Below are 17,738 nucleotides of genomic sequence, written 5' to 3'. Positions count from 1 at the left end.
AGTGTATGGTCAATATCAACCAGAAACATTTGCATAAAACAATATCCTATGAAAGCATCAAGAACCCATTTGTTGCACATACGAAAATACAGTAAAATAGAGGAAATTATTTAACTATATGTAGAAATGTTGATGGACAGTAAAAAAGATCATTTTGGCCATGCTGTTCACATCTTAGCAAACATTTTCCCTTCTCAGATTTCCTGTTTTGCTAGAGGAAGTTTGCTGTTTCATAAACAATGCACCCAAGCCCCTTGCAGTTTTAAGTCAAACTACTGTACTGGCAGAAAATAAGCATTTTCTGGTGGATGCCGTGGTGGTCTTATCCAACCTACCTGGACTTTCCTCCTCTCCAGGGCTGAACATACCGGGGTCTTTTCTAAGCATGAATATGGGAGAATTATTTTTTTCTCATCAGTACTTTTGAGTAGTGCCAACCTCCTTAAGCAATTTTCCCTAGTCACAATAACATCAATCAGTCAAAAAATTGCAGATGAACTCTCTGTGCTCAACAATGCTATCAAAACCGGTAAATTAGGGTGAACTGTTGTGTCAGGAAAAATTTGGTTAGCATGAAACACCTCCCTACATTTCTTAAATCCAAACAAGTTATAAAACTCAGATTACATTTTGCTTATTCCAGAATATGAGGAAGTGTTTGAGAAATAAGGCTGAAGTAACAAGAAACAGGGCATAGCAACGTTGTTTGCTGTGACCCTCGTAAAGAAATCAATTACCCAGCGGCTAGTTAACTAATTAAAAATACATTGCATTTGAAGAGTGATTTTGTTAACTTGCATTTATATTATTGGCCTGTTCAGAGTATTTGTTGATAATCAGATTGTACTTTTGTATACTTGTCAGTTCAAGGCCCTAAAAACAAAAGACCCAGCTTTCCACCTAGGAAACTATAATCTAAGAGTCCTAGAAAAGTAGTACAAAAATAACTACTAAAATTATCCTTAGAAAGGGAAATACATGCTCATAAAAGCAGAAAATGAAAAATAATTTTTAATAATATCTGCTGTTACCTTACAAATTCATCCTTACGAATGAATCTTGAGTAATTACCTGATTAAAGAATAAACCGCCAACCTGAAGCAGAGCAGTATTATAGTTTGCAATGATAGAACTGACCACAGAGGAGTACTCAAGTCAGTTAATCTCACTCTCAGTGGCTGTCTCTTTCTGGAATGAAGAGAAAGGAAAACCTGGTGTCTAAATGTGCCCAACTAAAGAAAGGATAGTTAACAGTCTGAGATAAACTTAATTTAAAAGCGTGGGGGATTTTCATGGGAGACTGCCTATCTATTAATTCTTTTTATAAAAAAGGGGCGGGGAGTGACCGTTTACATTAAATTGTATAGACTGCAGGAAGAGTAAACCAAAAAGGATATCATGCACATCTTTTTAAAGCTGAAAACGTGTGTTCAGTAAAACGTTCATTTCTGTTTTTGAGCAACGTTTTTGCTGAACCAGTGAAAGGCGGTGTCGGCAGGGTCACTGGAGGGCAGACCCCAGAGGGCAAAGCCATCCTGCCGGGCAGCAGTGTTTCACCGTGGTGGAGGGGGAGAAACGGCGGCAAAAAACGTGAACTGTGACCCCCGGCAGAGAGCTGAAGCTGCGGGCCGGGGGTCTGGACCTGCAGTCCGGCTGCGCCAAGACTGCACGGGTGTCAGGAGGCAGGCAGCGAGAGCTACGGGGCCGCGCGAGGACGCCGCTGGCCTCGCGGGGCGGGGGCGGGGCGGGGCGGGTCGCAGGCTGATGACGCGACGGGGCTGGTGGAGTAGCCGCCACTTCCTGGAGCCGCCGGCCGGGGCCGCTCGCAGCACTCAGCGCCGGAGCCGGGAGCCCGCGGCCGCCGCCATGTCCCATCAGACCGGCATCCAAGGTAACGGCGCCGGCGCTGCCTGCGGGGAAGGGACTCTTGGGAGGCCCCCGGCGAGCCGGGCGGGCGGCGGGATGGGCAGGGCCGGAGTCGGTCCCGGAGCACAGGGAGTCGGTCTCGGGGACGAGCCGGGCCTCTGCGCCTCTCCGCGCTCTCGTGTCCCGGGCGCTCCCGGCCTGCCACCCTCCCAGCCCGGGCCGGCCGCCGCCACGTTGCCGATGGACCCGAAATTCGCCGGAGCGAAGGAAATGGCTTTCCGCGGCGGCCGGGGTGAAGGGGGCGTGCCTGCCGCCGCCGCCGCCGCCGCCGTTAGCCCAACTTTCCCCTTTTTTATCGGACTGGGAAGACCTGGAACCGTGGAGGCGACTGGGGCTCTTTTTGCTGTCGAGAGACGGGCGAATTTTCTTTTTCACGGTCCAACTTTAGAGTTGTTACAAGATTTGGATTATGAAAAGAAAGATGCGGGAATCTTTTTCATTTCCAGTAAGGGTGCTTCCCAAACTCTTCCGCATTTTCTTCCAAAATTGGAACATCAACACCGTTGTCTGTATCTTGAGTATGAGGCGTCTTGGTTGTTCTTAGATACTACCCAGGGAACTGAAAAGTTTGATCTCTATGGTTGCGTTTAATCGTCCCGGGCAGGCAGTTGAATGTGCAATTATAATTCACCTGTATTATTTCCTGGTTTGAAAATGGGCGGTCTGAAAGCGCTCACCTCATCAGAATCGAATATGTCCCGGGTTACTCGCGTTCACTTAACGAGTTGTAATGTAAACACAAGCTCCTCCTGTTAATGGACAAAGAATCTTTTCCCCAGATAAACGTCTAATTGTGTTTTGTTCTTAAGGGCCTTTGACACCACCCCACACCTCCTCCTGCACGCACAAACACAAGCAAAACAGTCGCAAATCTAAAAGCATTGTTTTGTCTGCGTTAGTTTTGATATATATAATTATTGACTTTCATGCTTGAGCGTTATAGCAAGCACTACTAAACAGTGGTTCTTGTTCTCAATATACAACTCAAGAATAAAATTAGAACGAAATTGAAGCTTTAATAGCACAAGGGATAGGTTATTAAATATATATTTGCTCAGTGAGATTACTCCAGGTTTTTAAGAAATATGAATTAGAGAAGTATGACCAGAAGTACGAGCTTGAATGAATTGTTGTCTTTTTCTTTAATCAGGATAGGGTGTTTGACACTAATTGTTGTTTTTAAAGGTGAAAATGTAAAAATGAATTGATGAAGGAGGTGTGTTTGTTTATTATAAGCTTGAAATTGGACCAGAAGAGAGTGAAAGCAGGTTTTCAGCATTTTTCAAACAAGCAATAAAGGTGTTTTTCAAAATTGTGATTTGTGATTATTGGGTTTGAGAAACTTTAATATATTCATTCCCAGTGTAAATTTCTGCTATGGAATTATCTAGGTAAAACAGGTTAGAATTAATATACTTTTAAAATATGTTTATGTTTCTTAGCTGTATACAATGTCTACTGTTACACCTTTTAATTTTTGTAATTTAAATTACTGATAAGAGAATACTGCATCTTCAAGATGTTTTCTTTGTATTACATTTCATTTTTTCCCTATTCAAGTAGCATCAGAAAGTATTAATACGTAAGTATTAAAAATAGGTTTACTTTTCTGTATCTTTTTCCACAGCAAGTGAGGATGTTAAAGATATTTTTGCCAGAGCAAGAAATGGAAAATACAGACTTCTGAAGATATCGATTGAAAATGGTTAGTTAAGCATTTTTAAATGTTGTTTGTCCTTGGATTATTGGCTGTTGTATTTTTAAACTTCTAAATCATTGTCAGTGATTTGGACTATTAATAAATGTGAAGCAGGTTCAGAGCTCGCCTTTAGTTAACTTGGCTCCTCTACATTTTGGACATGTCCTACGGGCCCCTGCTTACTTTACCTTCTGCATTCTGTAGTTGACTCTCACGGAAACAAAAAGATGTTGTTTTTGGTGTGACATCTTCCTCTTACACTTTTTGTGTCTCAGTTTCTGTACCACAGTTTGTATCTAATATCAGTGCTTGCATCTCTGGAATGAAAATCAGTAACAGGTGATTATCCCACACAAAAGAAAAGTTACTTGTGAATTGTTATTCAGTAAAGTTAGTTTTGAGGTAGAAAGGAAGGATTTTAAACTCTCCCGTTTTCTCAACCTGATTGCAGTGTATGCTGCAGAAATGATTCCCCTTTCTTGTTATGGGAAAAAGTTCTGAGTGTAACAGACTATAAATCGATACCTTCAAAATAAAGCTGTACGTAGGGAAATTCACTGGGTGGGAGAGTCTTTTAATTCAGCTGGTTTGAGTGTGAATAATTAATATTATAACTAATTAATCTCAAATGAATATATTAAAATATTCCATTGACCTAATTTCTTAAATACCTTAAATATTTTGCTTTGGAAAAATACCTTGTTCTTTCATAAACTGGAAGTAAATCTAATTTGCATTCCATTTTCTCTTATATATTAAAAATACCAAAATAGTTTGAAAAATAGGCAGTTGTTCTACATACGTTAACACACTCAACAAGAATAAACATATACTGGAAAGCAGCATATTTTAGAATATCACTATTTTCTGGTTTTATTTTTGTTTTGAGAAAATTTTTTAAATAAGGAAATTATGAATAAATAACAATACCTCCATCTCTTCTTAAATTATTAACTGCTAACATTTTTATCATATTTGCTTCAAGCCTTTTGTAATTTAATGTTGTTGTAATATAATATAAGAACATTAGCTTTAAACAGTTTTACTTCCTGACCTTCTCCTGAGACAACTATGTTAGGAACCTTATTTTTGTTCAATCTGTTTTTTATATGTATCCCTAAATAACATATAGTGCTGTTTAGAGTTTTTAAGTTCACATAAACTGACATCTTTTTCTGCATCATTCCTTTTCCTGTAAACATTGCTTTTATAATTAGTTTTGATAGAGGCTCACTAATTCTTTTTAAATATGAATAGAATTGTATAATATGATTATGCCACATATTATATGTCCATTCTCTTATTGATGAATATTTAGGCTATTTTCAGTTTCCACTGTTATTTTATAGTGCTGCAGTGAACACCTTGGTATATATGTGCAAGAGATTCTCTATGCAGACAGAGTACATTAGCAGTTTCACTTGATTCGCCCAATAATGCCTCAAAGTGGCTGTACCAATTTGTTTCTGGACAAATATTAAAATTTGTAGCATTATGGCCAAATAGGAGCTAAACCTGTTTTTATTTAGTATTTCTTAACTGTACAATTCAGTGTTTAATTTCAGAAATTATACCTTTGAGCGGTAGGACACTTAGTTAAATATATTTTGTTGATAATTTATAGCATAAATATTTGGACAATAGAATATAATCACCCTCTCTTCAGCCATCCAACTCAACTATTTATATCATTTTTGTACGTTCCTTTCTTGTGTTTATAACATTATTTTAACTATGCTAGTTATAATTTTTATATCTGTTTTTAATATTGCTTTATATTATATTTATTTTCTGTGTTACAACCTTTGCCCTTTCTATATTTTGATGTGAATAATAGCAATTAAGAACTAACTATTAATTTGTTCTTCTATTCTTCATTATTCTACCATTTGGCATTTTAAACCATTTATATATCTTTTAAAAATTGTTCTTCATAGAGAAACTTGTGGTTGGAGCGTGTAGGCAGCCTTTAGATTCCTGGGATAAGGATTATGATTCCTTTGTTTTACCCCTGTTGGAGGACAAACAACCGTGCTACGTATTATTCAGGTTAGATTCTCAGAATGCCCAGGGATATGAATGGATATTCATTGCGTGGTCTCCAGACCATTCTCATGTAAGTAATTTTTTGGTTACTTATTTAACATTAAAAGCTAGAAAATTTTTTTCTGAAATATTCCTAGGCCAAGAGAAAGTTAAGAAGCAACAGTCATATCTCATAGATGGGAATGATCATGGAAAAAATCCTTGTGATTGGTAATGTAGAATCAGGGGTAATGTACTTAGATTCAGAAATCTTGACCTTGATTGAAATCAGTAGAATTATTATTGATTTTAAATTGAAAACTTTGTGGCAATTATAAATGACTCTGTGGACCTCTGAAGAATGAAGGTTACTATTTTGAGAGTAATAATTGAAATAATTCTTATAGAACTAACTGAACATTTTATTAAATATTCTCAATAGCTACCATTCAAGTGATGGGCATGCACACAAACAAGTATTTCTCTTAGGAGAGTTAGTAGACTGATTAATAGAATAAAATAAAAAGCTAGTATATGGATACTGCTCAATATTTTAAAAATTAATTCTCTTGTTTATTGTAGAAAAATAATTTTAAAAGTTATGTAGATATCATTCTCAAAAGTCATCACTTCCTATTTAATTCTGTATATGCTGTCTGAAAGAAATACTGGATTTGCCAGTACAAAATTATGAAATGATTTCTATTGGTTGGCAGTTATCTTTAGTAGTTTTCCATAGATGCTATCATACTCTTTAATAATAGTATATACTGTAGTTCTTTTCTACTTTGTCCCTCATAGAATGGTTTATGCCATAGTTATGCCACGAATATTTGATTCTTAAACAACTAAATAAGTAGCGTCTGACCTAGACTTGTTTTGAGTAAAATGTCATTATCAAGTTTACTTCATTTCAGTGATTTTAAAATAGTGTTTTAAGTAGTTTTTTTAATTCCTGAATTCATTTTATACTTTGACAAAAATGAATGATTTTCTAAAATTTAGTTTTTTTCTACTTTTCAAAAAATGTGACTTATAAATTGAAGTCTTCCTTAGTAGCTGTTGATATTTTAGATGCTGATGTTATGATGGTTATTTGTATATACATATTTTAACATGTTATAGTCAACGGACTTCAGCTTTGTCACAGTTTAATTTCTTTTTAATGTGCTTGAAGATTTTCATACATTTATAAAGTGCTTTCTTTTGTAATGATAGTTTTCATCTATAAACTTATAAGTAAACTTTCACAATTACTAGGTTCGTCAAAAAATGTTGTATGCAGCAACAAGAGCAACTCTGAAAAAGGAGTTTGGAGGTGGCCACATTAAAGATGAAGTGTTTGGAACAGTAAAGGTACAAAACTTATACTTTTATGTAGATTCTGCATGTTGCACCGAGGTAATGGGATAGTTAATGTGAATTATGACTGGTGAATCGGTAAACATAAAGAATAAGAGAAAATATTACGTTTCATATGATATGCAAGTTAACTGAAACATCATACTTACACTTTTAAAATATGTTGGAATCTCCTCTGTTAGTCTTCAAACACTAGAATATCCCTTGGAGATCATTTAGTTCAATCTCTCATTTAGTTCAACCTTTTCATTTTAACGATGTGGAGATAGGCTCAGAAAAATGAGAGACTACTTAAAAGAGATAGTAGGTTTTAGATATTTTGGATGTTTACACTTATGCTGTGGAAGCAATAGCTGTGTTAATTGAACTAGAACATTGAGGCAGGTAAATTGATTGATAATTAATTGGGGTAATTGTTGATTAATAAATTTAGTTAAGTTATGATTAAGAATTTACTCCATTATAAAATTTGTATGGTAAATACATGTATATAGATATACCCCCAAATTAAGAAAATTACAGTGTATTTTTTCAACAGGTTTTTTGTTTTTTAGAGCTTTTACTGTGATTCAGGGAGTAATGTATTCTGGTGGATAGAGCACGAGACTAGATGGGTATCCTTTGCTTATTCACATCAGTTGTGAAGTGGCCTGGTTTCTCAATTCTATTCTCAGTCTTCCAAACCACAAAATTTTGATGAGAAGTAAACTTCTTTGGAATATTTTTTATTTTAAATAAGAACTGTAATTATTTTCTATGAATAATTGTAGAGAAATTATATAATTCATTACAGTACAGAATTCAGAATCTGAATATGTTGATTATTGAATAACTATGGGGCAGGCTTCCCCAGGTTAATTATAATTGTCCTATAGACTTGAAGCATGATCAGGTTCGTCATGTGGCTGGCGTTACCACCATCACACTCACAAAAGATCTAATAATTGTAAAGCTTTAGGAAATGAAGTGTAGCTAATCCCCTTAAAACTTTTGAAACCTGTAGAATAGAATATTTTTTTAAAAAAAAGAAGTAATAAAATTATTGTTACTGTTTATTTTTAGTTAAAATATTTTCTGTTAAATTAATGATTTTGTTTTCCTAAAGTAGCCTCACAACTAGTAACAGTCAGTTTCTGTGCTCACAGGAAGATGTGTCATTACATGGATATAAGAAATATTTGCTGTCACAGTCTTCTCCTGCCCCACTGACTGCAGCTGAAGAAGAATTACGACAGATTAAAATTAATGAGGTATTATTACCATTTTGAAACCTTGCAAGATTCTAAGTGATTAAAAATATTGTATTTTTAATTAATCGATGAAGAGGTAACTAGAGAATAAATAAGTTAGATAGCTTACATTTATTCTGTTCAGTTTAGAGACAAGACTGACAAGACTGTGCTCAATGTGTCTTCAGGAAAAAGTTAAAAAGTGAATATTAAACTTCATGTCAGTTTCATAAATAGCTTTCTCCTGTCTTTATAATGTAGGTTATAGATTAGTAATCTTCCTGTGAGAAGTACAACTGTTTTTAACTTTGTACTTTGAATACTAAATATCGATAAATGGGAAAAGTATGTGTTACCCATGTAGTGTGAGGGATATTATATCTAATGAGGTTGCCTGAAGGTTTGTTTTGTTATTTCAGAGAATACGACTAAAGAGAGTAAAACATAAATGCTGTAGTGTGTTTAGGATTTCTAGAGGCTCTATAAATTAACTTCTATGGACATTACTTGGATGGGTGTGTGCATATATATAGATATATATGGGAGATGGTTATTTGAGTACTTGTTTAGCATATTAGAGTCAATAAATTTCATCCATATTATAGTTTATCATATTTCTAATGTGTTTACTGCAGCAATTCTAAGTTAGAATAGCTACTGTATTTCTAACGGAATTTTATAGAAAAGAACAAGTAGCAGAAACTACTATTCACTTGTCTGAGTAACAGACTAATAAGAATCAGTCTGAAAAGTGATTGAATATTATTTAATATTGACCTGATAGCAAGGATCTATCTTTATATTATTTTAACTCAAGTTATTTGAGTATGGATTTTTACATGGTTTTTTTTTTTTTACAAGTTTGATAGTTTGTTTTATTCCTTGCAATCAGAACCCAGAGGATCTTATTGGGGTATGCATTTGCATATGTTCTATGATGTTTTCATTATACAATACCATTTATGCTGTAGAATCTCCATTCATTTTTTTTTAAAGTAAAATTTCTATTTGACTTTGTTGCAACACTGCAAATGAGACCCTATACTATGCTGTCATTTACTGAGTATAAAAGTCTTAAATATGTGCTTTGAAAGCTTTCTTGACGTACTCTTCTCTTCTTCCGATACGTGCACACCCATGTTCTTAGTAATGAAAGCTCTAAGTGTGGAACTTCTGCAGTAGTATAATTTGTTGAGCTGTGTTGTGTCTTTGTATATTGTTTGTACTCCTTTCAACTCAGTGCATGGTGTTTGTGTTGCATTTTATGTCTAGCAGAACAAAGTAAAGTTCTATGCATATTATATTTATATCACACTGTTCATAAATTTTATCAAGTAAAACTTTGTAATTAAAAGTGTAATCTGAAGACACTTCTGAGAGCTTACGTAGCTCATGGCAATTGTGCCAAACCAAACATATAAGCAAAGCCCCACTAACATTGCACACTCAACTCAGATGTTCACTTCCGGCATTTTCATCAAAATGTGGCATACACTCTGCATGTTGACAAAGTGCTAGCAGAACCTGAAACAAATGTGAAAATTATTTGCTTTTTAAGTTCATAGTGTTTTAATTGTTAATTTTAATTATATTAAAATGGGCAAGGGTGGAATGACCCTCACTCTGTAGAGGTTGGGTTTTCTTCTCTTTGCCATCTGACACTGCTAAATGCTAAACTTCATCGGTAAATTGAATCTGTCATACTAGGTACAAACTGACGTGAGTGTGGACACTAAGCATCAAACACTACAAGGAGTAGCATTTCCTATTTCTCGAGAAGCTTTTCAGGCTTTGGAAAAATTGAATAACAGACAGCTCAACTATGTGCAGTTGGTAAGAGATATAATGATTGTTATGAAATGGCTTCACTTTTTGGTGTCTATGGCTTGTATAAGGTTTGTTTTTAATGGATTTTAAATCTTTTTATTTGCTTCCTTTTTATTTTTTATTCATTTTTTTTAAACTACAAAAGCAATATATATTCACTGTGGAAAAAGTGAAATTGTGTAAGTTTCCCCTTGTCTCCTTGTTTTTTAATTTATAAATTTTAAATTTCTGTGTATCTGTCTTAATAAATGCATTTTGTTTCTTATTGACAGGAAATAGATATAAAAAATGAAATTATAATTCTGGCCAACACAATAAATACAGAACTAAAAGATTTGCCAAAGAGGATTCCCAGAGATTCAGCACGTTATCATTTCTTTCTGTATAAACATTCCCATGAAGGAGACTATTTGGAGTCTATAGGTATATGATACTTTTTTTTTTTTAACGTAATACTTTGTTTGCTGATTGATATTTCATCAGTATATTCTTTCTTATTTCTTGGCCAGAGGGCTTAGTTGTAGCTTTATGAGGTTTAGTGTGTGCTTTAATTGATATGCTGCTAATTGGATTTATTATTATTTTAATTTAGTTTTTATTTATTCAATGCCTGGATACACATGCAGTATAAGAGAACGGATGCTGTATTCTAGCTGCAAGAGCCCTCTGCTAGAGATTGTAGAAAGACAACTACAAATGGATGTCATTAGAAAGGTAATTACCTATCTATTTATTTATCTAATTTATTTTATCTAATTTATCTTATTAATATATTTAATACCTACCTATTTATTTTTAATTTTTCAGTTTTTGTTACATTTTTATTGTCTTTCGTGTAGTTCGTGATGTATTGTGGTTTATAAATGAAAGTTTTTTTTTCTTATTCTCATCATAAATCCTTAGGAACTCCTCTAAGTGCTTGAGGACGGCCTATCATGACCCCAGTCTCCCTGTAGATCTGTATTCTCTAATATGTAGCCACAAGCTACATGTGGCTATTTAAATTTAAATATATATAAAAATTAAACGAAATTTAAAATTCAGTTCCTTAAAAGCACCAGCCACATTTCAAGTGCTCATTTTAGCCACATGTGGCCAATGGCACTGTGTTGGATGGTGCAGAATTTAGAGAACATTTCCGTATTGCAGGAAGTTTTGCTGGATGGTGCTACTAAAGCTGCATACCTGTGATTGTCTCAAGACTTTATTAATAAGGAACTACAGTCTCTATTTATAACTGAACCATGGGGAGGTTGAGAATCTTTCCAGTTGTTGGGAAAGGAGAGAATGGGCATAAACATGAATTTTGGGAGCTACGTTTCCTTAAATTTATTTTCTTAAATGCAGGTGAGGCATGGGAAAAGATATGGTTTATTCTTGAGCCCTTCAACTCTTAAAACACAGGTCCTTACAAATTACCAGTGTTTTAGGTACTGAGCCCTTTAAGAGCTTTTTAAGTTCTTAAGAATCACTTTCTATAGCAGGGGCTGGCTGACTTTTTCTACCAGAAGACCAGATAGTAAATATTTTAGGCTTTGCCAGGCCACATATGGTCTTTGTCACATATTCTTCTTTGTTTTATTATTTTGTTTGTTTTTACAATCCTTTAAAAATGTAAAACACTCTCTTAACTTGAGCAGATTTGGCCTGCAGGCCATCGTTCGCCAGCCCGTGTTATAGAGTGATTTCAAGTGACCCAAGTGATGAAAGGACCATGAGTAATGTTTCTTGAAAATATGTAGTGTACCAAAGCAGAACAACTTAAGAATATAGTGGTGATTCCTACTGTACTACTTTTAAACATTAGTTAAATTGGAGAAGAAAGAGAGAACCAAATAGAAAATGAGTATAGCTAATTATATATTCAAGCAACTCATTTAGCTCCCTCCTCCTCCCCCCAAATAAGATGAAAGTGAACTATTTTCACATGGTCCTTGGTTCTCTCTTGCTGGAATGAGTATTATGCACTTATTGGTGAGCGTTCACACCTGAAAACTGGCTCATTGCTTGTATTAGGTTTTTTTTTTTAACATCTTTATTGGAGTATAATTGCTTTACAATGGTGTGTTAGTTTCTGCTTCACAACAAAACGAATCAGTTATATATATACATATGTTGCCATATCTCTTCCCGCTTGCGTCTCCCTCCCTCCCACCCTCCCTATCCCACCCCTCCAGGCTGTCACAAAGCACCGAGCTGATCTCCCTGTGCTATGCGGCTGCTTCCCACTAGCTATCTACCTTATGTTTGGTAGTGTATATATGTCCATGCCTCTCTCGCGCTTTGTCACAGTTTACCCTTCCCCCTCCCCATATCCTCAAGTCCATTCTCTAGTAAGTGTGTGTCTTTATTCCTGTTTTACCCCTAGGTTCTTCATGACATTTTTTTTTTCTTAATTTCCATATATATGTGTTAGCATACAGTATTTGTCTCTCTCTTTCTAACTTCACTCTGTATGACAGACTCTAGGTCTATGCACCTCATTACAAATAGCTCAATTTCGTTTCTTTTTATGGCTGAGTAATATTCCATTGTATATATGTGCCACATCCTCTTTATCCAAATCTGTATTAGGTTTTGAATGTTGTGTTTTCTCACATTGCATCACACTTTGCTAATTTTATCTCTTACAGATCGAGATAGACAATGGGGATGAGTTGACTGCAGACTTCCTTTATGAAGAAGTACACCCCAAGCAGCATGCACATAAACAAAGTTTTGCAAAACCAAAAGGTCCTTCAGGAAAAAGAGGAATTCGAAGACTAATTAGGGGTCCAGCTGAAACTGAAGCCACTACTGATTAAAATTATTACAATACTAGTTTTTTTAAAAGTCCAGCTTTTAGTACAGGAGAACTGAAATCATTCCACGTTGATGTATAGTAGGGGAAAAAATTGTACTTTTTGAAAATCAGCACTTTTCACTTCTGTGTGTTTTTAAATTAATGTTATAGAAGACTCATGATTTCTATTTTTGAGTTAAAGCTAGAAAAGGGTTTGACATAATGATGTTTAATTTCATCACAGTTTTCATAGAGTGATGATTCCACACTTTCACATAGTTCTTAAAATTTTATAGAGTTGGGCCAGTTCCAGAAAATCTAAAGTAAGATACAATTCTTATTACTCTTCGGTGATACATCACTTTTTTTTCTTCAAGGGAGAGAGGAAGACCTTAAAATATTCATTCCACTTAATGAATATGTTAAGGACCAGATTAGATTATTTTCTAAGCTGAAAACTTCATGTGCCTAGGAAAAGGTGCTCTGAAGAGCAGTGCTCACTCAGACTGTGAGATCATGTCTACAACTTTTAGAAACAGTGCTTTATTGCAGCAGTCTTTTCTATTTGACTTTTTCATTTTTTAAATGGCATTAAAATTTCAGAAAATCAACTCACTCTGAAACATTAAGGGTACCAGATATATACTTCAGGATTTCTGATGATGTTGAAAGACACATTGAAACTGCTTCAGTAAATGCTCTTTCTAGTGCTTTAAAAATTTTCCATTTCAAAAGTAAGTCATTTCATTATAGGTAGTGTGAGACCAAATATTTATGTCCAGTTGAATATTAAATTAATATCATTCAAAAGCAAACAAAACTAAAGTCAACAATATTGAAAAAGTTTTAAACCGATTGATTTCTCTCTAAAACCATATATTTATAGGCAAATATTCAGATTTAACAAAATTATTTTAAAGTCCTAGTACTCATCAGCCTAACACAGATAAACAAATCTTGTTTCAATTTATATCTTATTTCAAAACACAGTTAACTGTTTTCTACAGCTTTGCATTTTCAATTACAACCTACAGAGATTTTGAGCCTCCTTTTCTCTGATACTTGAAATAGAGGGAGCTAGAAAACTTCACCATGTTTAATCTGATAAACCTGCTGCAAGAGCCATAATTTAGAGGACTTTTCTAAACGAACTGTGGGGATCCGGGATTTAGAATTTCTTGATCTAAACTTTATGCTGCATAGAACAGATACCAGAAATGTACATTTCATAGTATAAAATATGAAACACTCATTTTTACACTTTATTATCTAAGGTAATCTATGCACCTTTCAGAAATTCAATGTGTGTTCAACTAAAAGCATGTTAGAATAATTATGAGTTGACAGATTTTTTTGTTTTCTAGAATTAAGAGTGTGTGGGGTTTTGTTTGTTTACAAATAATCAGACTATAATGCAAAATAATTGACGGTAATGTTGCACTTGTTTATGAAAGATGTAGTTTAAGTTTTTCCGTGGGTGCACACATAGACACACATACACACAAACTACTGCATTGAGAATCCTGGAGCTGTGTTGTCGACCATAGGCCAAGCTGCTGAAGCTGTTATTTTCGGTCAGGAAGAAAGTTAACCTGTCATGAAGGTATAAAATAATTTAGTAGTGAATGTTTTTCTCTACCATCCATGTGCAATTATGCTCTTAAACTCTATTACACTACATGAAAGTAAGTGGACATTCCAGAATATAGATGTGATTATATAATCTTAAACTAATTATTATTAAACCAATGATTGTTGAAAATCAATGATGCATTTGTTATAGAGTATAACTCATCGTTTATGTTTTAGGTGATGTCATCATAACAATAGAAGGTGAATAAAGTATTCCCAGTGAATTTATATAGCAGTGAAGAATTACATGCCTTCTGTGGACATTTTATAAGTGCGTTTTATATTGCAATAAAATTTTTTTCTCTAAATTGTGTACTAAGTTGGTTTTCTAGTATAACCTTGTTTTTTTTTTTTTTTTTGGATAAGTCTGCATAATGCAATACCTGGTGATAGGTTAGATAGCCCATTCATCTATTTGTTAATTAACCTATCTAAATCAAAAAGGATTTTAAATAGTGTGAAACCTAAGCAAGTTGTGTCAATAGAGTGCTTTCGTAGATTAGAACTTTTCCACTACTGCAGCAGTAATGGAAACGTCATGAGTTAGTTCCTACTGTGATAGCAGCAACCCAGTACAATAGGGTGACCGACATACTTGACAGTAAGCTGTTAAAAGACATTCACCCAGCAAATACTGAGTGCATTCCAGTTTGCAATTCAGTATCAAATTGATCCTTTTTATTAGAGCTATATTACAAGATGGATGTCTTTGGTAGCAGTTTCACCAAGACAGAACTGTCCTTAAAAGGTCTGATTTTGAGAACTATTTTAAAAAGTTAAATTCTTTATGGCATTTCTACTCAGAACTAAAATCATGTGCCTGAGGTTCATATTGTAGTTTGGTATAAATCCTTTCACACGTTTTCTTTGCATATACAACCATATGTTATGAGGATTGGAGTTTTTTTTTAAGTACTGATTCTGGGGCTTCATCTCCAGAGATTTTGATGAGTAAGTGGGCCCAGGAGTCACATAGTAACACAGATGATTCATGTGTAGCCATGACTGGGTACAGTTTGTCTTAAATGATATAAAGTGAGGGTTTCCCCCCGTTCAGTCAACAAACTTTCTAAGTATTCCTGTATATTGGTCTATAGTGGTTACGATGAAAGGTAACATCTCATAGAAAAAAATGTAGCCCTCACTCTTGCCCACTAACTTCTGCATGACTTGGCCCATGGCTATCTCCACCTCCCTTGATCAGTCTGCTGCAGCTCAGCTGCTGGCTGGACCTCTGAAGGACCAGGCACACTGCTGCCTCAGGAACGCTGAGTGTACTGTTCCTCACACTGGCTTCCTCTACCCCAATATCTACGTGTCTTCCTCCCTCAATGCAGGTCTCTGCTCAAGTGTACTCCCTGTCCTCTCACCTTAATCTGCTTTATTTTTCCTCAAAGCACTTAGGAATTATATATCTATGTATATATATTGGTTGTCTCCTCCACTAAAATACAAGTTTGATGGAGGAAAGAGACTTGGTTTTATTCACTGATGCATCCTCAGCACCTGGAACAGTGTCTCGGACATAGTGGATATTTTATTTGTTGAATAAATAAAAGAATGAGATTTTACCTTTCCTTGGACAGTGGGGAAGGGAGCACATTGAAGCAGTGGTAGGTTCAGCACAGAGGCTCTGGCCTCTGCTGCTGTATTTCTGGGCAGAGCAAACATCACTAGCACTGACACAACCTCTTGCCCTCGGAAGATTATAGGTTCTACCCCAGGAGACTCCAGTACTGACTCATTCCTGAGCAGCAAGTGTCTTCCCGTGGGGATCCTCATTCAGCTGACTCTGTTCTGGAAAGACCAAAGGCTAAGTTCTACTCAATGGCTAATGCTGATCCACTACCATCTGCATTTGCTAGAATCCAGTCTGGCGGTAGTGCCTTATAAACCTCCGGACGCTTAACAGGAAGAGGTGCTTTTCTGAGGTGTGGGGGGGAGTATATTTTACTTACATTTTAAAAATCTGATAACTAATATCTTTTCCTCCTTTTCAGCCCCAGAGACTTGGGAACGGAAAGAACAGGAACTTCAAAAACCTACTTCTCACACAGAAGCACACACCACCATGGCTTACACCAGCAAAGGAAGAGAAAGAGGTCTGAACCTCCCTCTGAAGGATCCTCCAGGTCTGGGGGAGGGGGAGGGAAGAGGGAGGGGTCCAGGGATGGGTCTCTTAAGAAAAGGACAGGGCTTCCTTGGTGGCGCAGTTGTTGAGAGTCCGCCTGCCGATGCAGGGGACGCGGGTTCGTGACCCGGTCCGGGAAGAGCCCACATGCCGCGGAGCGGCTGGGCCCGTGAGCCATGGCCACTGGGCCTGCGCGTCCGAAGCCTGTGCTCCGTAACGGGAGAGGCCACAACAGTGAGAGGCCCGCGTACCGCAAAAAAAAAAAAAAAGGAAAGGGACAGAGAGAGGGCAAGTCAGTTTGAAGGGGTTGGAAAGTTCTTCGTGGCCCCTCCCCTCCTCTTCCTTCCTATGTTACCTCCTGTGCTGGTTTCCCTGTGCCCCCTCCACATTCATGCCTTCATGAATGGGGGTTAAATTAATTTCTTATTCTCCTATTATCAAGCTGTATGGATAAGAGCACATGGATCATATTTTTGCACACGTGTGTGTGTGTGTGGGTGTGAGAGAGAGAGAGAGAGAGATGCTGTCACTTCCTGGCTATATGACTGAATCAGTTATGTATTGCTACCATACTAATGCATGACCAATTACCCCCAGATGTAGGGGTTTAAAACAGCAATTATTTTCTACATGTCTCCGGTTGGCTGACTTCTCTCACATCTGTGGTCTGCTGGCAGGTTGGCTGGTCTGGGATGACCTCATCTGAGATGACTTTTCTCTGCTGAGCATGGTTTCAGCAGCAGCATGTTAGCCCTGGCTTGTTCTCATGGCAGTGGCAGCGTCCCATGACAGAGAAAGTGAAAAGTGGTGCACAGGGGCTCTGGAGGCCCAGGCTTGGAACTGAAACGTCACTTTTCCTGCAGTCTGTTGACCACAGCAAATTACAAGGCCATTCTGGATATAAGGACTAGGAAAATGAAATTTACCTCTTGATGGGAAGAATTACAAAACCATATTGTAAAGGGCATGGATCTAGGGAAGAGTGGAGAATTGCAATCTAACACAATGAACATAAGGGAGAAGTTACTTAAATTTGGGGGCATCAATTTCCTCAATAAGAAAAAAATGGGACCTACATTATAGAGCTCTAAAATGTGATCATGCCCTTTAACATAATGCTTGGCA

At 36.3% G+C, this 17,738-nt stretch overlaps 1 protein-coding gene across 2 annotated transcripts; it reads left to right on the top strand.

Moving 5' to 3' along the window:
• Positions 1 to 1,771: 1,771 nt before the first annotated feature.
• On the top strand, positions 1,772 to 16,305 carry TWF1 (twinfilin actin binding protein 1). Of its 2 annotated transcripts, XR_014297473.1 has the most exons (10): positions 1,772 to 1,891; positions 3,554 to 3,631; positions 5,563 to 5,741; positions 6,911 to 7,006; positions 8,158 to 8,262; positions 9,949 to 10,074; positions 10,341 to 10,491; positions 10,661 to 10,782; positions 12,702 to 14,753; positions 16,188 to 16,305. XR_014297473.1 is itself a non-coding variant. In XM_082666814.1 (9 exons), exons 1-9 carry the CDS (start codon positions 1,867 to 1,869, stop codon positions 12,870 to 12,872), a joined length of 1,053 nt encoding a protein of 350 aa, XP_082522940.1. In that variant the 5' UTR covers positions 1,772 to 1,866; the 3' UTR covers positions 12,873 to 14,790. The 2 variants fall into 2 exon arrangements, 1 of the variants encoding a protein (XP_082522940.1); XM_082666814.1 differs by lacking the exon at positions 16,188 to 16,305 and having other exon boundaries at positions 12,702 to 14,790.
• Positions 16,306 to 17,738: the final 1,433 nt, after the last annotated feature.

The sequence above is a fragment of the Grampus griseus genome (genome assembly GCF_964374135.1).
Source record: "Grampus griseus genome assembly, chromosome: 11".
In the NCBI taxonomy this organism is placed as follows: Eukaryota; Metazoa; Chordata; class Mammalia; order Artiodactyla; family Delphinidae; genus Grampus; species Grampus griseus.
The sequence above is the reverse complement of the archived record's forward strand: the minus strand, read 5'-3'. Positions and strand labels throughout refer to the sequence as shown.